This window comes from Primulina eburnea, chromosome 2 (assembly GCF_022965805.1).
Source record: "Primulina eburnea isolate SZY01 chromosome 2, ASM2296580v1, whole genome shotgun sequence".
Classification (NCBI taxonomy): domain Eukaryota; kingdom Viridiplantae; phylum Streptophyta; class Magnoliopsida; order Lamiales; family Gesneriaceae; genus Primulina; species Primulina eburnea.
In genome coordinates, this window is record NC_133102.1 from 35,430,630 (window position 1) to 35,458,588 (window position 27,959).

At 36.6% G+C, this 27,959-nt stretch overlaps 1 protein-coding gene across 1 annotated transcript; it reads left to right on the top strand.

Annotated features, from left to right (window-relative positions):
* Positions 1-21,517: 21,517 nt before the first annotated feature.
* Positions 21,518-23,993, top strand: LOC140824661 (chitinase 2-like). The gene is made up of 2 exons (XM_073186214.1): positions 21,518-21,988; positions 23,474-23,993. Exons 1-2 carry the CDS (start codon positions 21,550-21,552, stop codon positions 23,944-23,946), a joined length of 912 nt encoding a protein of 303 aa, XP_073042315.1. The 5' UTR covers positions 21,518-21,549; the 3' UTR covers positions 23,947-23,993.
* Positions 23,994-27,959: the final 3,966 nt, after the last annotated feature.

Here is a 27,959-nt window from a genome sequence, read left to right on the forward strand (position 1 = left end):
GAGATGGCAGCTACCAATGTGATCCGAGACATAGACCTCGAGCTTCATGGCAATCTTGTTTATGCGGATCTTATCGTTTTGCAGATGCCAGAGATTGATATCATTCTGGGTATGGACTGGCTACTAAGGAACATAGTTTTGATCGACTTTCAGAGGAGATCCGTTCCAGTCCGACCGCCTGAGATGGAGCAGTTCTTATTCGAACCAGACAGGTACTTTCATTTACCGCGTTTGATATCTTGTGTCCAGGCTAGGAAGCTCATGCATAGAGGGTGTCGAGCGTTTTTGGCAACTTTTATATCCATTCCCGAGGCACCCAGTCAGTCAGCCTCCGATGTCCCAATTGTTAGGGATTTTCTAGACGTATTTCCTGATACCGTCTTTGGTATGCCACCCGAGCGAGTGGTGGAGTTTTCTATTGAGCTTATGCCAGGTACGGCTCCGATCTCCAAAGCACGGTACCGATTAGCACCGACAGAGAATGGCAGAACTTAAGAAGCAGATTCAGGAACTTCTTGACAAGGAGTTCATTCGCCCGACTTTTTCACCATGGGGCGCGTCGGTCTTGTTTGTGAAGAAGAAGGATGGTACGATGAGGCTCTGTATTGACTACCGGGAATTGAATAGGGTTACAGTGAAGAACAAATACCCACTCCCAAGGATTGAAGATTTATTTGACCAGTTTCAGGGAGCGTCAGTATTCTCTAAGATCGATCTGCGTTCTGGTTATCACCAGTTGAAGGTTAAAGACGCCGATGTTCTCAAGACTGCTTTTAGGACTCGTTATGGCCACTTCGAGTTCCTTGTGATGCCGTTCGGTTTGACGAATGCGCCAGCGATCTTCATGGATCTCATGAATCGCGTATTTTAGCCGTATCTTGAGCAGTTTGTGATAGTATTCATAGACGACATTCTCGTCTACTCAAAGAATCAAGAGGATCACAACAGACATCTGACCGCAGTTTTGCAGATCCTACAGAAGAATAAGCTATTCGCGAAGTTCAGTAAATGCGAATGTTGGTTAGAGAAGATTGAGTTCTTAGGCCACATAGTTTCTAGTAGTGGTATTGAGGTAAACCCAGCGAAAGTTGCAGCAGTCAGAGATTGGGTTGTGCCGCAGAATGCATCAGAGATCCGTGGTTTCCTTGGCTAGCAGGATATTATCGGAAGTTTATTCAGGGATTCTCTTCTATCGCAGTTCCACTCACGTCGTTGACAAAGAAGAATGCGAAATTTGTGTGGAGCGATGAGTGTCAAAAGAGCTTCGATACTTTGAAGCAAGCTCTCATCTCAGCGCCAGTATTGGCCATTCCGTCAGGGCGCAGAGACTTTTTTTTGTATACCGACGCTTCGAAGCTCGGTCTAGGTGCAGTGCTGATGCAACATGGGAAGGTGATAGCGTATGCTCCTCGACAGTTGAAGATCTATGAGAAGAATTACCCTACCTATGATCTAGAGTTGGCAACCGTAGTTTTTTACTTGAAGATTTGGAGGCATTATTTGTACGAAGAGAAGTGCCAGATCTTTACCGACCATAAGAGCCTCAAGTACTTCTTTACGCAGAAAGAGCTGAATATGCGTCAGAGGCGTTGGTTGGAGCTAGTGAGGGACTATGACTGTGACATTAGCTACCACCCTGACAAAGCTAATGTAGTTGTGGATGCATTGAGCAGGAAAGTCGCAGTGATGGCTCATCTAGCGATTTCGAGACATCTTCAGTCTTAGATGCAGAGGTTTGATCTAGAGACATATCCTCGAGGTAGAGTTCCCCGTCTATCTACTTTGACGATTCAGTCTTCCTTTCTAGACCGTATTCGCAAGTGGTCAGTCAGTAGATGAGCAGTTGGCAAAGTGGAAGCAGAGAGATGAGGCCAAGGGCGATGTTTTGTATACAGTTAGCGACGGTATTGTGAGATACCGAGATAGAATGTGGGTTCCTAGTAGTGATTCTAATCGAGCAGATATTCTATCCGAGGCCCATATGTCGCCGTACTCTATTCATCCTGAGAGTACAAAGATGTACAAATATCTGCAGTTGTTTTATTGGTGGCCCGGGATAAAGAAGGATATCAGACGTTTTGTATCCGAGTTTCTGACGTGCCAGCTAGTGAAAGCGGAGCATCAGAGACCAGCTGGCTTGCTCAAGCCTCTTCCTATTCCCAAGTGGAAGTGGGAAAATGTTACCATAGACTTCGTGACTGGCTTGCCAAGTCAGTTAGAGGTTCAAATGCTATCTAGGTGATTGTTGAAAGTCTTACCAAATCAGCGCACTTCTTGCCTATCGAGACGACTTTCACCATGATTCAGTATGCAGAGTTGTATATCCGAGAGATAGTCAGACTTCATAGTATTCCCGTTTCTATAGTGTCTGACAGAGATCCTAGATTCACTTCCGTATTTTGGAAGAGTCTGCATTCAGCAGTGGGTACGAAGTTGTTGTTTAGCACAACTTTCCACCCTCAGACAGATGGGCAGTCAGAGAGAGTTATCCAGATTTTGGAGGATCTTCTCCGTGCTTGTGTCATCGATTTCTCATGGAGTTGGGAGTCGAATTTGCCATTGGTAGAGTTCACCTATAACAACAGATTCCAGTCGTCTATAGGTATGGCTCCGTATGAAGCACTGTATGGTCGTAAGTGCAGATCGCCGGTTCATTGGGATGAAGTAGGGGAGAGATCAGAATTGGGTCCGGGATTATTAAGCAGGCTGTCGATGTAGTAGTCAAGATCATGTGATAGGATGAGGACTGCTCAGAGCGGACAGAAGAGCTATGCGGATCAGAGGAGGAGAGATCTAGAGTTTGCCATTGGCGACCTTGTTTTTGTGAAGGTAGCAACTATGAAAGGTGTCATGCGATTCGGGAAGAAAGGAAAGCTTAGTCCGAGATTCATCGGACCATTTGAGATCCTCGATAGGGTTGGGACGCTAGCTTATCGTGTTGCTCTTTCCGTCGAATCTAGCCGGAGTACACAATGTGTTCCACGTCTCTATGCCGAGGAAATATATGGCGAATCCTTTGCATGTCCTGAATTTTGAACCGTTGCAGCTCACTCCGAACCTGTCTTATGTAGAGAGACCAATACAAATCTTAGACAGACAGGAGAAAAAGCTTTGGAACAAGCTGGTTAAGCGAGTGAAAGTCAAATGGCTTAATCATTCAGAGGAGGAAGCTACGTGGGAATCTGAGCCAAAGATGAGGAGTCCGTATCCCGAGTTATTCGGTAAGTTTTAATTTCGAGGACGAAATTTCTTTTAAGGGGGGAGAGTTGTAAAACTCGTTAAATCAGACTACGTATAAGCTTGTAATGAGATTGTCATCTCAGGGCGTTCAGAACATGCCAAAAGACAATTACTCCCTATGGAGCAATCCAGTCCTTGGGAAGCACGCTCATCAGAACAAAATGTGCTTCAAGATAGATTACCGGACCTGGAGCTTGCTTTAGGGGCCGAAAGAAAACAAAAGACTCGAGCTACCCCAAAAGTAATGGTCGGTAAACAAGAGAGAAAAATGACAGAGGAGTATATTCTTGATGAAGCAGCACTCAAAGAAGAGGATGTTGTATCATCAGCTCTTTCCCTTTCACTTTCATATCCACTTACCAAGGAGGAATGAACTGCAAGTCCTGCTCGAAGTACATGGAAGCATAGGGGTTACACCAATATCTCCAATATCCCCTCTTTCGCCATTTCGTACACAAGTAAAGCATGCCCACGAAAAGGTCATTGGAACCCATCTGGGTCTTGGAGGTACATGTCTATTTAAATTATGCGTTATTATTTTCCCGATGGATTCTAGAAATAACATATCGATAAATCTGGAGGGTGTGCCTATGAATCGCCAAATCCAACCATCCTGATGGTTGCTGCTAGTATGTGTAAATATTATCCTCATTTGGAGGATCTTGGAGTAAAATCCATCCATTTTTGTATGTGAACATGTTGGTCGGTTGGCGGATCGGTGATTGTTGAAATGAGTAACCCGATACATATTTAGAACGCAACAAATATTTTCTCTCGACTATGACATTTGCGTTAAAATACAATATTTAAGCAATATTCCACCCCATTTTGATAAGCAAAATTCGGCCACCTCATAGAAGATTTGATAAATATTTGGCAACTCTCCATCTTTGATTCTTTCCTTAATCTTTTCTTGGTAGCTTTTAATCACCAATAATTAAACAATTAAGCAATTTTCTACCTTGTACCTAGACTAAATTTCGGCCATCACCCCCTCAATTATCCCTCAAATCCTATGATATCATAACCATTCCTTATCTCAAAAACTCTAGGATAGAAAAGATTTGATCTTGCCATTTAACCTCCCATCTATTTTGCAACCTTCCCATTCATTACCTAGAAATTTCCCTCACCACTCCACCGAAAATTTGAGAGCATTTTCAGAGAGAAAATCGAGAATAGCTATCAAGAAAACAAGAGAGAAAAACAAGAAGCAAAGCAACTCCGTCTCCTCCGCGCTGTGTCGTCGTAATCGATTTGTTTTCATTTCATACAAATCCAAGGCATGTTTCTATCATTATTTTCTCTTCAATCAAGTCATATTATTATTTTAAAACATCGTATGTGCATTAAACTTGAATAAAAATCGAAATCATGTTAGCATTTTCGAAATAACATAGTGTAGATTTTCGGCTTCTACCTATGCCCTCACAGTTTGGTTGTTTTTGTTGATTTACAGGTTGGCTCGATTCCTAAGCTCCCAAGGATGCTTATGGTCATGTCCTAGGGTGTGTTAGGGTCAATTTTGATCAGGGTCAAGCCCCAAAACCGTAAGTTAGGTGTCTAACTTGGTAAGCAAGAAACAAGTGTAATATTCGTGTTTCATTTGCTATCATTGGCTTGCGTAGGATGGTGTTCGAGCCATGGCTGGCCTAGGGCTAGTAGCCATGGCTAGAACCCTCCCCTAGCAATCATAGGACGTGGTCAAGTCAGCCTAAGTGGCTTGACCCATGTCCCAAGTCGGTTGGACAGCAACAACGCAAGCCCCTTCGGTTTCAGTTTTTCTGAACTTTTGTTTGTGTGTGAAGCTTCGGCTTCTTGGTTTGTGGTGGATCTTGGTTGGCTTCTAGCCTTTAGCCACGGTCCACAGAATACCTCATGATGTCTAGATCATGCCATGGTCGATCACATGGCCACTAGAATGAGATAAGACAGCAAGTTCAGCAATACTCCCCACACGCGCAGCATGGTTCCTCGGGTGGGAGTTTCGGGTTGTCCTACGGTTTTTCTTGGGCTGTGACTGGATTTTAACCTTTAGCCATGGTCTGAGTCACTCCTTAGAATGTTGGTAAGAGGCTCTCGTCGGTGGTTCAAACCCCAATGGCCGATAGTCTCGAAAACAAAGCGACGAAATCACAAGAGCTGCTGCTGTATTTTATTGGACAGCAGGTTGGCTTCGGTTCAGAGGTGTTTTTCGAGTTCTTGTTTGGCTTTTAGCCTATGGCCTTGGACTTCACAATACCTAATTGAGTTAGGAAAGTCATGCTTTTGGCCGTTTGTGATTTGGATAAGTTTAGAGGTCGTACGAGAATTTACGGTGCAATATGCCAAAGTTACTCTCGAAATAGCGTTTCATGATTTTGGCCTCGATGCATTGTATTACAGCCCTTGGTATTTATTTTCTATCATTTTAGGTGCATTTTAATCATGACTAAATGATGGTTCGACGTTGGTTCGGGTTGGTACGGAGTCATTGTTAGATACTAAGTTTGTTGGGCGTAATCGTCTCGTTTTTAGTTCGGTAACGATGTTTTGGTCAAGTTAGGTTTATTTGCATGTTCTCATGTTAGAATTAGGATTTAGGATGCAGCAAACCTGGGAACGATCCAACTCAATTGGTAAAAGAAAATAGGATAATAATTATATTACGTGCATAAATTATAAAAGTTTATTTGAGATTTATGCGATATGACTTGTGGCCACTTCACGCTCATGGGATTGCAGCTTATGAGATTATTACTTCACTCGGTGGCTACTGACCGATTCATGTTCATGTATGGGTACGGATATCCAGTCCAAGGGCTGTGATGATCTCTACCGTCCAGTATACTGTGGTTTAGTCTGATCACACTATTCAGTTAATTTTATGGGCCACTTGCGTAGAACATAATCTCAACAGAAAAATTATGATATGCTATTTTATGACAGGGCTCTATTGAGAAAACATTTCACTTATGATTTTTCAGTTATGTACGTATTTATAATTATTCATGACATAATTTTCACGTTACGCTTTACGATATATCTTACATGCATGAACTTATGATATATTTACTTGTTATTCACGATATATGCATGCTGAGTCTTTAGACTCACTAGACTTGATTGTTGTAGGTACTGATGAGGTCGGGACCGAGCGCGGGGACCAGTGAGCTAGCTTGGGTCGGCAGTAATAGGAACCCGAGGTATAACGTACCGTACTTTTCATACTAAAAATTTACGGAAAAATTAAAAATTTTCTTAAACATAAAGTAACATTCAAAGTTTGCCATAAAAATATCTCAACCAAATCCCCCATAGGATATGGTTGTTCAAAATAACTACAATATAATTTGCTCACAAAACGTTTGCTCAAAATGTTTCCCTCAAGCATGAAATCAGAGTAAATTAACATTTGCATAAAAACATAAACATTGCGGTCCTCGGGTTAGCCTCCCGCTCAGTCCAAGCCTGCCCCTTGGTCACCACCTCCTGTCTCCTCATCAACTATACTCACCTGCATCGATCAAGTCTATTGAGTCTAAAGACTCAACACGTATAAACTGGGAAATAGCGAGTACTACATAATAAAACCGCATGCAACTTTAAAATAGAACATACATACTTGAACTTGAATTTGCGTACTAAAACTTGAACATACGTACATAACATAGACGTGCCATAACGTGAAAACTTGTCATAAACATACTGCATACTAGAACATATGTAAAATCATCATTTTGCGTAGAGGCATGTTTCAAAGTAAGTGACCCATAACATAATAAATGCCTGATCAGACAAACCACAGTACTGGGCTGACAGGGACGTTTCCACTGCCACATACATGAGATCCCCGTTCATAATTTAACGGGCTGGTTGGTCTCCGTTCATAATTTAACGCTTTCCAACCTCGATCTAACCCGTTCATAGTTTAACGGGCGGATTGGTCCCCGTTCATAATTTAACGCTTTCCAATCCTAAACATAATTTGGTCACAAGACATGTAGCATACCTCAAAAACTTAAAATATTTTCTTGCACGTCAAATATACTTACTTGGCATTGCGGGATTCGTTGGATTTCACTTGGAGCCACTGCTGCACATGCTAAATGAATTTCAACACTTAACTTGCATAACTTAGACGTAGGTACTCGAGCTCACCACCGAAGTGCATAAATAGCTTGTCATTCTAGTTCACTCGGGACTCGACCTCGTTTAATCATACTAACCGTGACATCAAACCGCAAAACAAACTCTACAGTGTCGTGTGAACATTTCCCTATCATAAAAGACATACACTTACTATTAAAACTTGAAAAGAAGCAAGAACAAAATGTTTGGACAGAAGGGGTGGCGCTCGGGCGGTAAAACTTTACCGCTCGGGCGTCAGGGTCCGCGCTCGGGCGGTAACAAATTTCCGCTCGAGCGCCGAGTGTACTGGGAAGAACCCTCAGACAGAAAGAATGGCGCTCGGGCGGTGAGAAATTACCGCTCGGGCGCCGAGTGTACTGAACTTCGCGACTCTGAAACTTAAAGTCTCCATTTTCGATTACACAGACCGTGACAACACCCCGAGGCTCATCCTAGGACACTAAGGCGCTGACTCGACTCCCAAAAAACATTCCAACGATGACATACACCAAGCAAGCAATCAAATTCGTAAACTCAAATTTTGACACCAACGACCATTGATTCCTACGATTTCTAATGCGACCAACGACCATTGACGCGAAACGAAGCATCGAACTCACCCCAAACTCATACTCAATATACCTAAACACAGCAGCGATCACCCGTTGATCCCAACGAAGCCTGCAACAATAAAACCTCAAGAACACAATTTACGTAAAAGTCGCAGTTTGAGCAGTCTCATGAGAAACGCCATAACTCACTCAATTTCTATCCAAAAATCTCGAATTTTATATCAAATCAAAGACATCAAAAAGTTCTACAATTTTCTAGTTGAAAGTTTTCCCAAAATCCCGACCGAAAAATCGCAGTTTTCAACAGAACAGTGAGTTACGAGATTTCAGATCTAAAAAGTATTTCAAAACACATTCAAACCATTTTCCGCTCAAACGACGAATGTCACACATGAATTTTTACACATACAAATAACACAACACATAATATGACATGATCGATGCAGAAAGAACATAATATACATGCCTTATGATATCAAACGTTACCGAACCGGCGATATCGAAGCGGAAACGGTGCGAGGCTTGATCCGGGACGACCGTGGACACTAAAATCCTTGAAGAATTCACACGAAAAATTGCTAGAAGATGGAGAGGGGAGGGGGCGGCTGCTCTATGAGTGAAGAACCCTAGTTTTCTCTCTTTCAAAATAATAAAATTCTGAAACGTGAAGTGAGTGAGTGTGTTTAGTCGTGTACATGTGTGTGTAAAAGTGTGTACGTGTGTGTGAGGTAGAAACGTGTGTGTGGGTTTAAATTTATGTGTAATTAGTACTAATTAACTAATAAAAATACTAATAAAAAGGCTAACCCACCTAGTTTAATATAAACTCTACAATTAAAATAACACACACCCAAAAATGCTAATTTTAAAGTTTTAAACTCTTAAAATTACTAACTAAATGATTTAGGCTTAAAAATGCTAAAACTAAACAAATCATTTAAAGTGCCTCATCCACAACTAAAAAATAAAATACCGCATTTTTAAATTGCCAGAAATAGTCACCGGGTCTTTTCCTCAATCCCGCCTCGAATGATCGCCTGAAACATGAAACTCGAGAAATATTTTAACGTGCATCACATAAACATGAATAATTTAAAATAATGCATTTTCATAAATCATGCATGGCTAAAACTCATTTAAAATTAATTAAAGGATTTACTAATTAAATAAATGCATGGGTTTTACATGTATTAAGTTGGGCTCTACACGAGGACCTCATTTTCAACACTTACTGTTTTTATTCCAAACTCAGTTTTTATTTTGTTGAATATTTTAAGTTGTTATTTGAAAACATTATTTACTTCCGCTGCTACTTTAAACATTGAATCTTTTTTTATCAGTATATTTTATGAATGAGGCATTTTAGTTATTTAAATTGAAAATTTTAAATTATTCCGTAAATTTTCAAATACGAAATTCGGGCCTCTACAGAAGCGCCCGTTGTGATATGGGAGCAAGTATAAACTTGATGTTGTTATCAATTTACAAGAACTTTGGATTTTCATAGATGAAACCCAACAATGTGTCATTGTGACTTGTAGATAGATCAATTATGTACCCTTATGGTCTGGTTGAGGATGTTTTAGTCAAGATAAACGAACTCATATTACCAACCATTTTCTTGATTCTAGATTTGAAGAAGATCATGAATTCCGAATATTTTGGGATGACCTTTCTTGGCCACTGGAGAAATAAGAATTGATGTGAATAAAGGTCAACTTACCATGCAAATTGAGTATGAGAAGATCATTTTAAATGTCTATGAATTGGGAACGAATCTAGACAAAGAACGAAAGAAGTGCAAGCTGCAACAAATGAGAAGTTGGAATTATTACAAAATTGATGTGATAAGAGAGCAAAGTAAAGAGCCCAACATAGAGACGAGAGTAGTAAAGAAGTAAAAGAAGAAGAAAGAGATAATCAAACAAGTTTGGAGGGTGAAAGAGAAGAACAAGACCTCCAACAAAATTGTGTCGACAAGTAAAAGTTGCATACAATTAGTCTAAAGACTAAAAACAAAGCATTTTTTGGAGGCAACAGATAATTTTTATCGCCTTAATTTATTTTAATTTTTTAGTCTTAATTCCAATTTTTTTTTAATCTAAGAAATTGTATGTTTTCAAAATTGACTAAACTAAATTTAATGTTTCAACTTTCAGGTCTAGAACAGACGACACAGTGGCCCAACGCGAGTTTCAAGTGCACCAGTGTGTGTAAAATTAAAGATCAGATATGCGATTATGTTGAAAAAGAGCATTACGAGCACAAAAATGACAACTGATAATGGTCAATCCAGGTATGTATTGTTCATTGTTCTTTTTTTTTTTTTTTTTAAATACATTCAGAACAATGCTTATTTTTAAATTTGTGGGGAGAGAGGGTGGATTTTGATTGTTAATTATGGTTGGTTAGTAGTTGATGGTTATTGAGATTTTCTAGGATGTTTAAGTTCTTGATCCTTGCAAACCCTGAGTATTTATTTAGTTCTTCTTAATTTATCCAAAAAATAGTGTTTGTCGAGTCAAAGTTGTGGGAACAAAGTAAATTTGTCCATGGATGAAAATGTTGCGAGAAACAAATTTTAATCAAATTATCGAGTCAATGTGCATGTTTATAACAATTGTAATTTCACATTATTTCTTGCACTATTGTCATGATCAGATACATCTATGCTTAGAGAAGATATCTGTTTCTTTGTGATATGAAATGAATAATTGAATGCTGAAGGTAAGTGATAACCACTTGATTTTGAGTTAATTTTTTTGAATACACATAAGTGATTTAGGCGCGTTTATCATATTAGTTGGTCTTTTTTTTAATTGTTGTTTGTTATAACTTGAAGCCCATTGAGCCTAAATACAAAATGATGAGATATGCGATTCTTGAACTTTATGTTACAACAACTCAAAAGTTCATGTGTGTGTATGATTTGAGTCTCATTTAACTTGCTCAATACTTACATAAATTCATGTACTATGTTCACTTCACATATTAATTTGTGTTTTTCCTTGAAGTGCTTTTACCAGTGAACATAGTACATGAATTTATCTAAGTATTGAGTAAGTTAAATGAGACTCAAATCATACACACATGTGAACTTTTGAGTTGTTGTAACATAAAATTTATTTGGATGATCTTATGTCGACTGTCTAGGCCCAATTAGGATGCTCGATTCCACGATTTGTGGTGTTGTTTTATTTTTCCGTTGTTCCTAGGTTTGTAACGTCTGCTCATTAAAAATTTTTCTGAATATTTTTTTAAATGCAATGGAAAAACCATGCCTACATAAATCCATAAAATTCGAAACATGCATTGTGAAATCATCCCACATCTGAATTAAATAACTACCGTTAAAATTATGAAAAGAACAACCAACCTAAACAATTTATCGTTTAAAAATATAGAACGTCAAGCATCTTAAAATTTTTCAAAACCCTCAACAAAATAAAATCATCAACCACTTAAAAAGCTGTTTAAGTGTGTTCCCATAAAATCATATTCTTGCGAAATAATACAAAGTCCTCTGGTTAACGTGCACCACCAAATCTGCTCGTTCAGTCATCATCACCTCCAGTCTCCTCATCAAAAATCTCACCTGGATCATTCACACCCAGTGACTCAAAAGACTCAACACACCTGTAACGTTATAGCAAGTACATATATATAACAAACAACAGTGGAAAATACTGTAATGAAAATACATTTCATGATCGTAAAAATCGTATGCATAATCATAACCGGTCGAAGCATAAATATTTTCTTAAATATCACTTTATATCAAGATATACATGTTCATTTTCTTAATTTGAATTCCGTTCATTATTTGTAACTTTCGTATCATCATGTCAGTCGATGGATCCATCTACGTGTAACCCTGGTACCCGGTGGCGAGGACATCAGCAACAACATTACCCGTCCACTAAGCCCTAACCTTACATGTCATCGAGTCATTGTATTAGTCAAAACCAACTCTCATCCTTCAAAAACATGACATCATATTCATCACTTAATAAAATCATGTATATACGTAAATTTTCTTAAAATCAAGCATGCAACGTATTTTTCATATTTACATAAAAATTCATATTCATGATAACACAAGCATTTAAAACATGTTAAAACGTGTTTAGACACTACCATGACTAAAAACTCGACCCAGGTGCAAAATTACCATTTTGCCCCTGGAAATCTTAATTTACCATTTTTACCCCCGAACCTTATAATTTCGACCTGAAACCAACCAAACTCCTTAAAACACCTAAAAACATATTTATAAACATTTCTTAGAAATAGACTCGAGCTTGTTTCAAAACTTATACGATTCGTTTTAAAACTTGAACCGGAGTCCCGATTTTAACCCGAATCATCTCGAAATTTAACCAAATTTTGACCACTACTTATACACACCCTACCACTACCTAAAAAACATAAACCATCCCACCTAAGGCCATCAAACACAATCGAACAGCTGCTGGAAAATTCCTGCACAATGAAGGCCAAACCCTAATTCACCTTAGGCTACCATTTTTCGATCCAAGGCCTATCCAACTCGAACCAGACTTGAACCCGCACCCACTAGGACCAATATTATACTGTGCAAATCCTATTGGACCAGCCCTAAGCTCGCACACTACTCGGCCTTGCTAAGGAGTACCTTGTTAAGCCCTTAAACGTTCCTGTCCTCTCTACCCTCACGTCCATCTGCCCACGGCTCTTCACCAGCCATGTCACAGACCCATTAGGGTCTGGTCCATGGCTGGAGTCAAGCCATGCATGGATGCACCATCCTTTCTACCAAAACTAGCCGCGGAAAACCCTAGCCGCTCAAAGGAAGCGATCGGTACGTCCTCACTCAAGCATGACTAAGGACTGACTCCAGCACCTCTATGCCTTTGTTCTCGACATATACAGACCTATAACACAAAAATTTGGTAGCCCCTTGCAAAAGGACATGCAAAAAGTGAGTTGCACGCAAGATATACACATGAACGTGTCAAAACCTTTGCAAAAACGATGCTATGAGATGCACCAACGAAATTTCATGCAAAACATAAACAAAAGCATATAAACAATGGAAAAGCTGCTGCTGATACTGTTGGTGAGAGGGAGGGGGCGGCCACAAAGTGAATAATAGGTCTAGTGTTAAGTTATTTAGGTTTAAGTCATAAAATAATACACTAATGTGTCCTTAGTTAAAAATTAAAGGGATAAAAATGTTTTTAGGCCCATTAAGCAATAAAATAAACCCTTCAAGCCCATAACACTTCTGAAAAATATTTCGTTTAGGTAAGTTTTTGAAAATATTGCTCGAGCCCTCAAAAAGTCCTCTGAATCGATAAAATTTGCGTGACAGCTAAAACTATAACCCGGCGAGAAAAAATACCCAACCAAAGCCCATTTTCAAAAATCATACTCAACAACACCTCATATTAAATAATTAAAAATAATTATTCCATAAAAATATTTTTCCTGAATATCGCCGGTCTCCGTTCCTCGTTCGAGCACGAAATGCAACTTAAAAATCCTAATGCATGAAACTTTAAATAAACCATGAATTAAAACACAAATTCATGAAATAAACATGCATTTAATGGATTAAAACAATTTAATAAAATACAAAATAAATTTAATAACTTGCATGCATGTGATTTACGTGGACCTTCAAATTTTCGGGATGTTACAAGGTTAATATTTGATTTTGTGTTTTGCTCGAGATTACCAATAGTTCAAATTTGGAGGGTTTCGATAGGTGCAATACTCGCACTTGTATTATTATCATAATTGATATTTATGTTACTGTTTCAGACCTGTTTTGTGCGCTTTTGGTTGTTGTTTATGATGTTTGTAGGGAGATAGGTAATACGCGCATTATCTGGCTAACAAGCGCATCCACGTTATACCATCTCGCGGTGTTGGTAATTTGCCACACTTGCACACAAGAGAGGCAAACTCTCTTACCTAAGAACAAGAGCAGCCACATGTTCATACGGCGCGGTGGAATGATGGGACACGTAGAAGATAGACTCTTTGAGTTTTGAAGAATATAAAAGGTTATTATCGTAGAATTTTGAAAGGGGTTACGAGTCACACCTGCACACATGGAGAGGGAGAAAAATAATGAAGAACGATGATGAAGAAGAAGAAAGATGATGAATAAATCTTATTCGAGGACGGAAACGCTGATTCGACTTCAATCTTTCTTTTATTCTTCTTGGTTATTTATTTTCTCAGTTGATTTTGAAAAAAAAAATTTATTGTCTTTGTCATTTTGTCATGAACTAATTTAATAGTCTAGGGAGAGCGACATAACTTGTGGGAAATTAGTATTTTGAATGTTTGATTTATATACTCAATTTGCTTCTTTGTTTATTTGTGTTTTCTAGGATTTATTGCATTCAATTAACTAAGTGATTAAATTTTAACAATTATTTGAAATCTATTACTCGTGATAAGAGATTTGGAATAGGGTTGTATGAAAATACATCGTTAGTGTTTATTGAGTTCGAGAGACTTACAACCCCATTAAAGCCATTAAAATAATTATTGATATGTTTATATTATTTGAAATTTTATTCTTAATAGAAATATTGAATCCAATTTTAGATGATTAATTTATACTGCTAAATTTCCTATAACTCCATTTGTTGTTGTTGTTTAGCCACAAGCTTCCTCTTCTTCTTTTTTTTGTTGAACTCCACAATGTTAGTTTTAATAGTTATCTTGTTGCTTTTTCTATTAGTATTGCCGTTGTCTTCCAAAATTCTCAATCTTACTATCAAATCTTCAAGTACCATCTCTTTCCTTATGTGCTTCAAGTAGTTTTTGAAATCCTTCCACAAAGGAGCGGGTTTCTCAATCAAAGCAGTTACATTGAATTATGCACTCAGACTCATTTCTTGTGCAAGTATCTCGTGCAATAGTAGTTGTATTTCTTGTGAAATTATCTCGTGCAATAGTAGTTGTATTTCTTGCACATGACTCAACATATATTCGAGTCTACCATTTTAATTCCAGAAAATGTCCCACTATGAACTTGATGAATCCAACATCTTCTACCTTGCATTTTTTCTCGAACATTTACAACAGTTCCTTCTCGATTTTGACTTGAAGTTACACAATGTAAAGGACTTTGTCAAGTCAATCCAAAATTTAGTTTTTTGTAAGAAAACAATTTGATTCCATGCATCTGATAAGGCCCTATTTTGTGAATCAACGTCTCTTTTGGGTATGATTGGAGGATTTTCTTTCAGAAGCTTAGCCAAGTTTTTATTTGTGAGATAGAACATTTTCTTTTGTTGTCATCTTTTGAAGTTGGAACCACTTATGTTATAACATTTCATGTTCGCAATCTTGATTTTGATGATAACAAAACTTGTTATTTTGTTTCTAATGATTTACCTAAGTGCGCAGGAAGCTGGAACTGATCAGGCTTCAAACTGATCAGTTAAACGAGCCACAATTGAAGCTAACAGATGCGAACTGAAAGTGTCATCTGATTGCTCAAACTGAATCAGCTCAACTGATATATCAAAGAATAGTTCAACTGATTGTCCAGCTGATAGGCAGTTCAGCGGAAGACCTTCAAAAGCCCGTCCAGCTGATGAAGTGCTCAGCTAATGAAGAGCCTAGCTGACTAATTCAACTGAAAGAGTGAAATCAGTTCAATAGAAGAATCAACTGATTTCACCAGCCCAACTGAATATCAGTTCAGATGACCAGTTAGGTGCATCAGTTAAGAATCAATCAGTTGCAGATCAAGACAAGCTTACCTAAGTGGATTCCAGCTATGCACAATGATACAAAAGCTATTGTACGATCAAGGTACAATAATGGACGTTGTAGCAACACTTAAAGACAAAAGTTCTAGCATAGATGTCGGAAAGGTCGAGACACAAATCTCAAGGAACGCATTCAAGCTACAACAGGTACAATTATTGAGTCTCACTGTACGATCATTTTACCGCCTATAAATAGAAGATCAGTGAAGATCAATACACAAAAAGTGTGTGGAAAAACAGAGAAAAAAGGCACGCATATTGCATATCAGCTTACAAGAAGCAATCAGCCGATATGAACACTCCATCACCGTTATCGGCTTTGATTAGAAGCACAATTCTCTCAGTGTATAAGAATAATTTCGTGTTGTAATCAGAGATCAGTTATCACACACACACACACAACCACTCAAATATAGTCTTGCACAAAGACAATAAACTTGTGTATGTAGTCTTTGACATATAAACGTTAAACAAGTGTTGGCTAGAAGTGCTGCTTTCAATCTAGTCTAGGAGTTCAGTTAGGCAGTTAGGTAAGTCCTAAGCTGAGTGGTTTGTAAAAATCAATTGTATAAATCAAAGTCTTCTAATGGATCCTACGCAAGGTGGTAGAAGGGTTACGTAGGAGCAGTTGAAGTCTCCGAACATCCATCCACAATCTTGTGTTTTTCCTGATCAGTTTTATTCTATCTGTCGTTCATTTATTTCCGCACTTTTATTAAGTTAATTGAAGGATTGTATGCTGTGCACCTTGAGGTGCTTCAAACACAATATTATCCAAGAGCTGCAATAGCTCGTGTTCTAAGAATGTTTAGTCTGATTAATTAAATAGAGCTTGATATTAAATCAAGCGAAAAACACTAGAAATAATCATTTGTTAAGAAACACTAATATATTTTATATCATGTGTAGCTGAATAACTGAAAATAAAGAGAATCAGTTGTGACGTATATCAGTTCATTTATGATGAAAATTGAACTGACGGATGATCTAACTGATCAAATTAGTTTAAAAACATAAGTTAAGCAGTTAAATACACCAAGATATGTCACCCCTTCTACCACCTCGGGTAGGATCCATTAGAAGACTTTGATTTATACAATTGATTTTTACAAACCACTCAGCTTAGGACTTACCCAACTGCTAAACTGAACTCCTAGACTAGACTGAAGGCTTCACCTTCCAGCCAACACTTGTTTAACGTCTATATATCAAAGACTACATGCACAAGTTTCTTGTCTTTGTGCAAGACTATATTTGAGTGGTTGTGTGTGTGTATGGGTATGTGTGAGAACTGATCTCTGATTACAACACGAAAGTATTCTTATACACTGAGGGAATTGTGCTCTAATCTAAGCTGATAACGTGATGAAGTGTTCCTATGGGCTGATTGCTTCTTGTAAGGTGATATGCGATATGTGTGCCTTTTTTCTCTGTTTTTCCACACACTTGTTGTGTATTTGTCTTCACTGATCTTCTATTTATAGGCAGGAAACTGATCGTACAGTGAGACTCAATAATTGTATCCGTTGCAGCTTGAATGCGTTCCTTGAGATTCGTGTCTCGACTTTTTGACATCTATGCTGAAAATTTTTGTCTTTAAGTATTGCTGCAACATTCATTATTGTAACTTGATCGTACAATAGCTTTTGTATTGTTGTGTGTAGCTCGAATCTACTTAGGTAATCTTGTCTTGATCTTCAGCTGATTGATTCTTAACAGATACACCTAACTGGTCATCTGAACTGATATTCAGTTGGGCTGGTGAAATCAGTTCAACTGATTTCACTCTTTCAGTTGAACTGGTCAGCTTGGCTCTTCATCAGTTGAGCACTTCATCAGCTCGCCTAGCTTTTGAAGATCTTCTGGTGAACTGCCTACCAGATGGACAATCAGTTGAACTGTTCTTTGATAAATTAGTTGAGCTGATTCAATTTGGGCAATCAGCTGACACTTTCAGTTCGCATATGTTAGTTTCAGTTTTGGCTCATTGATCAGTTCGAAGCTTGATCAGTTCCAGCTTCCTCCGCACTTAGGTAAATCATTATAAACAAAATAATTTTTTTTTTTTTTATCATCAAAATCAAGATTGCGAACATGAAATTTTCCAGAAACTTAAATTTTTTTCCTTTTCTCCTGCCATTGGAAAGGTGGCCGTTGATGATGATGAGGCCATTTTCAAAATTTTCAAGGAATATTATTTTTAAGATTGTTGTTGGTGATACCTTAAAAATTGAAAATGTCAAATGAAACAAAGGTGAGTTGATGCAAGTATCGAACTTTCTCTCCGCATGAAAAATTTTCCCGCTTTGTTGCTTTGATTTTGAGGCAATCATCTTCCAAGATATAACAACTTATTTTTTGCAATAAAATCACAATAAATTGCTTAGAATAATAACCCAGAAGTGTTAATTACTCTCCTTTAATAAAAGGGAAATAGAATGAACTATATGAGTGCAAGAATTTTTATGAAAATATGATGCAAAAGTCCTTAATATTGATCTTTCATAATATATTTACAGATATCAATATGTAGGGACATGTTGTTCCCACAATGGGGCGTCCATTCATCGAAAAATCAGATAAGAACCATCAAGGGACACCATTTGGATACAATATATCATGAAAAACTCGGACTTGTTGTCAACCAGTTCCACCAAGCTCCTAGGTGCCACTTTACGAAAGTCTAGACCCCTCCCCCACTTCCTGAAGAAATCCAGGGCACAGAAAAGGCACTTAGGCGCTTCCCTTGTCGCATATAGGATATCTCAACGTCTCCTGCTGGTACCTAGAACAATCAAATGTGTTTTTATTCATATTCTTTTCCTTAATTTCTATTCACTAACCCTTGAAACATTCCAACCGTCCTTGCTGAAAAGTATTATGGAGTACTTATGATTTTGATACAATTTCTATTCAAATCCAATTTTATTATGGAGTACTTACAATTTCGATTCAATTTCTAATTCAAATCAAATTATCTAGATTATTCAGAATTAAATTGATAAATTTTCAATCTATGTGTCTTATGATACGATTAAAACTCTGAGTAACAGCCCCAAAGGAGTGTTCGAGTTGATAGAGTAGGTGGACACTTGAAAAATGTTCAGGAATTTGATTTTCTTTACCAAAAAATTTTCAGAAGAGCCTGTCGTGGAGGGCTTGCTTATTGTGTCACATATGGGACGGCTCAACGTCTCCCCTAGTACGTAAAACAATCAAATGAGTTTTTATTCATATTCTTTTTCTTAATTTTTATTCATTAGTCCTTAAAACATTCCAACAGTCCTTTATAAAAGGTATTACAGAGTACTTATTGTGGAACATTTCATGTTCGCAATCTTTATTTTGATGTTAACAAAACTTGCTAATTTGTTTCTAATGATTTACTTTAGTGTGCAAGTAACTGGAACTGATCAGGCTTCGAACTGATCATTTAAATGAGGTAAAACTGAAGCTATCGAGATGTTAACTGAAAAGACCAACTGATCGACTAAACTGAATCAGTTCAAATGACATATTAAAGAGCTGTTTAACTGATTGTCCAGCTGATGGATGATTCAGCAGAAGATCTTCAGAAGTCCGGCCAGCTAATGAAGAGTTCAATTGATGAAGAACCCAGCTGACCAGTTCAACTGAAAGAGTGAAATCAGTTCGACTGACGAGTCAACTGATTTCACCAGTCCAACTGAAGATCAGTTCAGATGACCAGTTAGGAATCATTCAGTTGCAGATCAAGACAAGCTTATCTTAATGGATTTCAGCCACACACAAAGATAAAATATCTATACGATCAAAGGTACAATAATGGACGTTGCAGAAAAGATTAAAGTCGATAGATTCCTGAAGGCATGTCAGAAAAGTCAAGACACATATACCAAGGAACACATTCAAAGCTGCAATGATCACATGTGATGAGTCTTAAAGTACGGTCTCAATACCTCTATAAATAGAAGCTTAAGACCATCAGCAAGAAGAATAAGAGAGAGCATATACTAGAGTGTTTGAAGAACAAAAGAAAAGACATGCTTATTTACTTATCAACTTACAAGAAGCAATCAGCCCAGAGAGAACACTTAAACGTGTTATCAGCATAGTTTATAAGTATACTTCCCTCAGTGTGTGAGAACACTTTCGCGTAGTTTTCAGAGATCAGTTCACAAACACACACACACAACACCACTCAAATATAGTCTTGCACAAAGACAATAAACTTGTGTATGTATTCTTTCTCACATAGACGGTAAAGAAGTGTTGATTGGAAGGTGCTGCCTTCAGTCTAGTCTAGGTGTTCAGTTAGGCAGTGGGTAAGTTCTGAGCTGGGTCGGTTTGTACAAGAGTTTGTATAAATTAAAGTCTTCTAGTGAATCCTACCCGAGCTGGTAAAAGGGGTGACATAGGAGCAGTTAAAATCTCCGAAAATCCATAAACATATCTTGTGTATATAACTGTTTAACTATTGTTTCAAACTGATTTAACCAGTTAGAGCATCTGTCGGTTCAGTTCTCACCATAACTGAATAAATGAATGCAAAAACTAATCTAGTGTTTTGGTTATTTTAGTTATACATGATATACAAATATATCAGTGTTTCTCAACGAAAGATTATTTCGAGTTTTTTCTGCTTGGTTCTATAACAAGCTCGATCTAATTCATCGGTGTATACATTCTTAGAACAAGAGTTATTGTAGCTCTTAGAGAATATTTTGTTTGAAGCACCTCAAGGTGCTCTGCAAACGTATGTTCACATATGATTTTGATTCAATATCTAATCCAAATCCAATTAGCTAGATTATCGAAATTAAATAGATAACTTATTCAATCCACACATCTTATAATACAATTAAAACTCGAAGTAACAGCCTCCAAAGGAGTGTTCGAGTTGGCGGAGTATGTGGACGCTTGACAATGTTTAGGAATTTGATTATCATTACCAAAATTTTTTAGGAAGAGTTTGTCGTGGAGGGCTCGCTTAGTACGATTTATCTGGCAAGTGTTGTTTGCATTGCAGGTTATTGTATTTGCCGAAAATTTATCTAGTGCGCACCAAAGAGTTGTGACTATAGGTGCGTCTCTTCATAAAAAAACTCAGAGTAACAAAATTTACTTAGATAATCATGCTTGTTATTTTTTAAAAAAGATTATGATATATGTATATTATAACCATGATTTTATGCCTTAAATTTTCATTTTTTTGAATTAAATTTTGGTTTATCAATGATGATAAAGCTTTTCTAAGATACACAAAGTTTCAAACTCAAATTTTTTTGTCATAAAGGAAACTACAACTTAACTGTGAATTTAAAAAAATGCAAGAGCTACAGGCAAAAAAAAAAAAATATATTTTTCCTAATTGCCAATAGTCCCCATAGATAATATGTTCGAATGCTATACGACCTGGATCAAAACCGGCCTATTGGATTCTTGGCGGATCAACCAATATTGATGGATATTAGTAAACGCAGGCCCAGGAATCTTTGCTTTTTATCCTGATCTTTGGGATTCACATTCGGATTCTAACTTCATTCATAAAATATACTATAAAATTATCTATTTATATTATGATTTTAATATAATTTTACATTACATTAGGAAGATTTCATCTTGCTTCGTGTATGTAAAATTATTACGGCAAACGATATATCTCAAGATAATAATATAAAATATTTATAATTTCACTCTTTTCGTAAAAACATATGCTTATATTCAAATATTACTTAACAAGAAATATTCCTCTAGAGCCGTTTCTTCAAATGCCGCGTTCCAAAATTAATATAAATTTATCATTCTAAGAATTTAAACCATCACCTAAAAACGCCACTTCGCTCGTGTCCACTATACTACGCGCACAAATGGAGTTCTCTCAACTTCTGCTACGTCCCCTTCTCCTTCTTCTAATCCTCCTTCTCTTCCGGTCGACACAATCCGCCTCGAATCTCTTCCGAGAATACATTGGAGCAGAATTCAAGAACGTCACATTCTCCGATCTTCCCATAAACTTGGACGTCGAGTTTCACTTCATTGTGTCATTCGCCATCGATTACACGAACTCATCGTCCTCCCCATCTCCCACCAATGGCGAATTCAACATATTCTGGGACAAAGACAACCTCAGCCCTTCTCAGGTTTCATCCATAAAAAGCAAGCATTCCAATGTTAAAGTTGCGGTCAGTATAGGAGGAGACAGTGTGGGGAATGGCTACGCTAATTTCACTGTTTCGTCTCCCAGTTCTTGGATTTCAAACGCTGTATCCTCTCTCACAAGAATCCTACAAGAATATAATATAGACGGTACGCATGCACCGATTCAAATTTTTAGTATAGATTATTAATTTGGACAAGTTAAGTTTTTTGTCTTATAAAACTTTTCAAGAAGGTTCGGTAAAAGACACTTTTTGAATACAGATGGAATCATAACATTGCACCGATTTTGAAATGAAACAATGCAATTAATATTGGAGTAGGTGTGTAACGAGTTAATTTGTGGCTTCATCTTTATTAACTTTAAAGTAACGACAATCTTTATTTTAATAATATTTTATAGTTTTATCTAATTATGATATTTATTTTATCTATATATACATGCAATCAGCATAAATAAAGTTTTTGAATATATAAAAGGTATCATGAGATCCGCCTCTCAATGTAAGATAATGAAACTCATTAAAAAATATATCATGTATTTAAAACAGGTTCCTAGTCGAATCAGATGTCTAAAATAGGATAAAAGTCAATTGAGCTTGAAAGTAACATCTCTGACGTAAACGTCCATGTTTCATTGGTAAAAGCATGTAGATATCCATTTATACAGATATATGATCATTTGATGATTCAATAAACAACCCTCCCTCGGACGATACAAGTGGTTATCATTTATCAATTGCAATAATCTACGATTATGGTTGTACATCATTAGTCATATAACCAGAGACAATGTAGAGGTTCTACGTACTAACATGAACTTTAATCCGTTTACCGAATCCAACGAGAGTAATCAGATGACGATATTGAGAATAATTTCGAAATATGTAGGAGCAAATTTATTGTAGTCGGGGATTCACCGTTTAACTATGGGTGAAGATATCCTAGGTGATATGATGAATTAATAATGCAAAGAATCTCTGGATAGAATAAAACATGTGCATTTCAGAAAGATGTTTCCTCAGTTGTACATACCAAGTCACTATTATTACTCAAAGATAGATCACATCGTTATCAAATTCATATGCAATATCAATATAACAATAATTGGTGATTCGATCGAGATATATGAGTTGAAGTGATCTTACTGCACGCTAACCATAACTTAATGTTCTTACATACATTATCAAGTACCAACACTTTAAGAATCTAGGTACTTGAGCCTGGAGATTCTGGGTTCATGGATATGGACCGAGACCCATGTTGGTTCAGTCTAATGGCTCATGATCGTTACACTGAGAATGAAAACTTGAGTTGTAGTTTTATTACCTGAATAATAAAAATTAGTAAGAATAAGATTTTATATAGCTAGGGTAAATTATAAAAAGCAAAAAGATTAATCTACTCTTAAGAGTATAACACGCGCATTGTTGTTTATTTGACAATAATCTCTCATATGTGATTCCTAATATATCTAAATAGGTCAACTAACGGGATTAAAATTTCAATTTTCCTTATATAAAATCCAAGATCTAGGATTTTATTTTTTTCCCAAAGACTTGTGAGCTAATTATGCATCTACCCTTTTTTTTTCCCAGCTATCATAAAATCTACTTCTTCTTATTGTTCTACCAGGTATCGATATAGATTACGAGCATTTCAAAACCGATCCTCAAACGTTTGCACATTGCATTGGAGAGCTTATTACTACCTTAAAACGAAACGGGGTGATTTCCTTGGCGTCAATAGCCCCATTCGATGATGATCAAGTTCAGAGCCATTACATGGAACTGTGGAGAAGATACGGACACGTGATCGACTACGTAAATTTTCAGTTTTACGCTTATGATCGGGGGACAACGGTTTCGCAGTTCATGGAATATTTTGATACACAGAGCTCAAATTATGAAGGTGGGAAGGTTCTAGCAAGTTTTATTAGCGATGGGAGTGGAGGGTTGTCCCCTCAAAATGGGTTCTTCACGGCTTGCGCTAGGCTCAAGAGTGAAGGAAAACTTCACGGGATTTTTGTTTGGTGCGCAGATGATTCCAAGGCTTTGGGATTTAGATACGAGAAGCAATCTCAAGCACTTCTTGCAATTTCTCACTAGATAATATAGCCTCCCTTTTTCTAAATAATAATAATAATTGTTTGTGCGCTATATATGTGTGAATTGTAATTTATATGTATTATTTGTCTTTTTTATTTTTTTATTTTTTATTTTTATATATATTTGTGATGTACTTGAATTTAAGAATTTTGCGATGTTGCGTGTTGCGTGGCATTGGAAGAATCTAGTTACACATTACAACTTACAAGAGGATGAATAAAAAACGAGTAAGATATTTTGGTACACGAATTATTCCTAAATTCACAAAATATACAATGATCGTAAAAGACGTAATTGTTAGATCTAGTTTTGTAAGTTGGTATTTTTTGAATTTTGGCTCCGCAACTTATCATTCTCACGAACTTGGATTTTTTTACCCTTGGTCCTTTTTTCTCCCGGAAATACTAATCCATTGAATATGATCTATTTTACAAGGATGTTCTCTGACATAGCTTATGTGGCGAGAATAAATCTATATTACATATATTAAAATTAATATAAGAAAAAAAAAGAAAAATAAAGCAAAACGATCGACCCTTGTAGTTAATGAAATGAATAAGTTGTCGTTCTCTGTTTTTTTTTTATTGTCTGTGTAGAAAAATAGATTTTTTTTTGACATGATCTTTATTTATTTGTAACTTGGAATCAGATTGAGATAATAAAAGATTTATTTAAATTTTTGGAATTTAATGTAATATAAGAGTCTTTGGTTAGAAAATAAGGTAAAAAAAATGAACCAGGAAATGGTAAACACAAAGTTCGAGTTTAACCAGGAAAAATAAATTTATGTTGTAGCCCTTCAGCCTGCATAGCCGAGAAATGGCGTTTAAGGGTGATTTTTATGAATTTATGATTCCATGAGATCTCGGTAAAATCCTCTGTTGTTTAATTACTTTGGTATATCTTTCGTAAATCCTTTATATTTCGTAAAAGTTCCAAATAAGAACCTTATATTCATTATTATTCTGGAATTTAAATTTATCCTTTTCTTAGCTCAGTTTGAGTTGAAAATGGTATATAGGCTGGAAACCAATAACCTCCATGTGTGCGGGAGGACCCGATACCTCTATGATCACAAGTATGTTTTTTTAGTTTTGGCATGAAAGCCACTGTATGAAAGCCACTTTGTTAATTGACTCGGGAGCCATACATTCTTTTACTTCCGAGCCATTTGTAAGAAAACTTGGCATTCCCTTTAGCATTACAGAAACACAATTCAAGTAGCATTGCCTTCAGGGCTTGAGATTCACAGTGACAAGATTTATCGATAATTTTCAATACATGTTCAAGGACAAGAAATGTACAATTATTTGGTAGTTATGGGAATGTCGGACTTCAATGTTATTTTGGGGATGGATTTGCTCTCCAAGTATCTAGCTATCATAGATTGTAGAATGGAAACCATCAAGTTTATGCTGATAGAAGGAGAACAATTTATCATTGCAAGTGCAGGTATGCCATCACCTCTTCCTGTTATATATGTCATGAAAGAACGTAAGTTGATTCAGAAAGGGTGTAAAAGGTATTTGGATGCAATTTTGGTGCGAGATCTACCGGTAATGACGTTAGGAGACACTGATATTGTTGTGAATACCCAGAAGTGTTTCTCGATGATATAATAGGTTTACCCATGATAGAGAAATAGAGTTTGTAATTGATGTCTTGCCGTAAACCAACCTTATCTATAAAGCTCCTTATAGAATGGCACCCACATAAATGAAAGAATGGACTGAGTTGTTAAAAGAATTACTTGAAAAGGGGTTTGTATGACCCAGTGTTTCTCCACGTGTGAATCGTTTTTGTTCGAGAATAAAAAATGGTATTCGTTGTTTATGTATTGATTACAGAGAATTGAACAATAAAAAAAATACATCATCACTAGAATAGATTACTTATTTGATACACTGCAAGGAGCCACAATATTTTCGAAGATTGATTTACCGAACTGTAGCATACTGAAAATAAGGGAGGAAGATATTATGAAAATGCTTTTTTGCACAGTATGTCATTTATGAATTCTTGGTATTTCTGTTTGGGATTACCAATGCACCAGCTGCATTATGGATTTAAAGAATCACATTTTTAAAACATTCTTAGATCAATTTTTAATAGTGTTCATGGATGAAATATTAATTTACTCCCGAATTAAAGAAGAACATCGAGTCTTTTTCTTGTCGTCAGTGGTCCACACAGACTAGTGCTCTTCCTCCAATTGAGATACACACTCAAATATAGCTATGGCAAAGTTGGCTTTGCGAATCTTCATTGGACCATCAGTGATGACATACCACATATCATAATCATCTGTAGCTATATGTAACTATTTATGGATTTTTCAGTCATCATAATCCTCTTTAGAAAATATTGGAATCTTGTTAAATGTTGACATTTGAATATTTTTAAATATCAGAGTTCAAGAAAAACTTCTCTTATACCACTTGTTAGAATCGAAAATGTGTTTAGAGAATGGTGAACAAACACTTTTAAATTTATTTTCATGCTTGAGCTGGTCTTAACATCTGTTATTTGTTAATTCTTGTTTCTTGAATGACTATAGATAGGCAGACCACTGAATATTGTTTTTCAAGTGCAAAAATGGTCTGACTCGACTAGTAATGATACATATTCAATGCTGAGCAATCTTTCAGCACAACGACTAAATAAAAAAAGTTAAGACAAACAAAAAAGATAAAGCTTAAAGTAAATAAAACAAAACTTTTATGGAAGTTCAAATGTAATATCCTTCTACGTCTCCCTTTTTCCCATTTAAGAAAGAATTCACTAAAAGACTTCGATTTAAATAATTCTTTGCACAAACCCACTTCGTTTAGGACTTAGCACTACCTAAATCGAACCTCTTAGTATCACCAGGATAAAAGTACAAATATCTAGCTGTCTATGGAACTTTTGGTTCAGAAAAATAAAACTTCAAAACTTTAACAAGTAGTTTGAGTGGCTAGAGCTAGAGAGGTTGCTGTTGAGGATCGAAGTTGAGTTTAGAGGGGGGGTGAATAAACTCTACTCGTTTTTCGTTCTGATGAGGTACTAAAATCCTGTTAAGGATAGTAGTTGATCTTGTGCGAATACTTTCACCTGATTACAATAAAACGTGCGAAAACAATCTGATGAAGTAGTTGAAAAAACAATAAAGCAGTAGACAGCAGTTGTTTATGGAAGTTCGAAGATAAACTCTTCTATGTCTCCCCTTCTTCTGTTTCCAGAAGGTATAACTAAAAGACTTTGGATATTACAGTACAACACTTGTACACACCCACTTCAGAAGGACTTACACCTCAGCCTACTGAAACTCTTAGTTTCTCAACTCACAAAAATGCGAAACACGAAGTTCTGAAAAGACTCTTTTCAGATTACAGACTCTTCTGATAAAATATTAGTGCAGTAAAGATCGTGAAGAGTGTAAGAATTAGTAGCACAAGATGATCTACAAAAGATCAGATATAAGCAATGAAGCGTGTGCTACTTTTCTTTGTGTTGAACTTTTAAAATGCTCAAGGAATTCTGATATTCGTCTGATAAGAGAGTAGCTTTGTTCCTTGAAAATGATATTATGCGAAGTGTCGTGTCGAACAAGGATTTGATCCAAGTATATATAATCGACTGAGTTCAACGTTCACAATCAGAGAAGTCTTCAGATAATTGATACAATCAGCTTTATTACCGAAACAAGTTCCTGCAGAAAAACTATAAAACAATCAGTCTTGTTTTATACTTAATTGGGTAATATGCATTAAATGAATCCGTATAGTATTTAATGCTGCAATTAATACTAGTACTAGGAACTCTTTAACGGTAACAATTAAGATAGCAATGTTAGAAAACGTTCTCTACTGTTCTCTACTGGTTTTGTATTGTTATCCCTTTTCTACAGGTTTAGTTTTACTAGAACAACAGCTACTGATAAGTTTGTTCTGGTCTGCTGGTCTACTGGTTTTAGTTATCATCGCCACAACAAAATTCATGTCTAACAATTTCCCCTTTGTGGTGATGCCAAA

Coding starts and splice junctions, on each gene's coding strand:
- LOC140824661 (XM_073186214.1), top strand. CDS start 21,550: ATGGAGTTCTCTCAACTTCTGCTACGTCCCCTTCTCCTTCTTCTAATC. Junction 21,989..23,473: donor ACAAGAATATAATATAGACG/GTACGCATGCAC, acceptor TTGTTCTACCAG/GTATCGATATAGATTACGAG.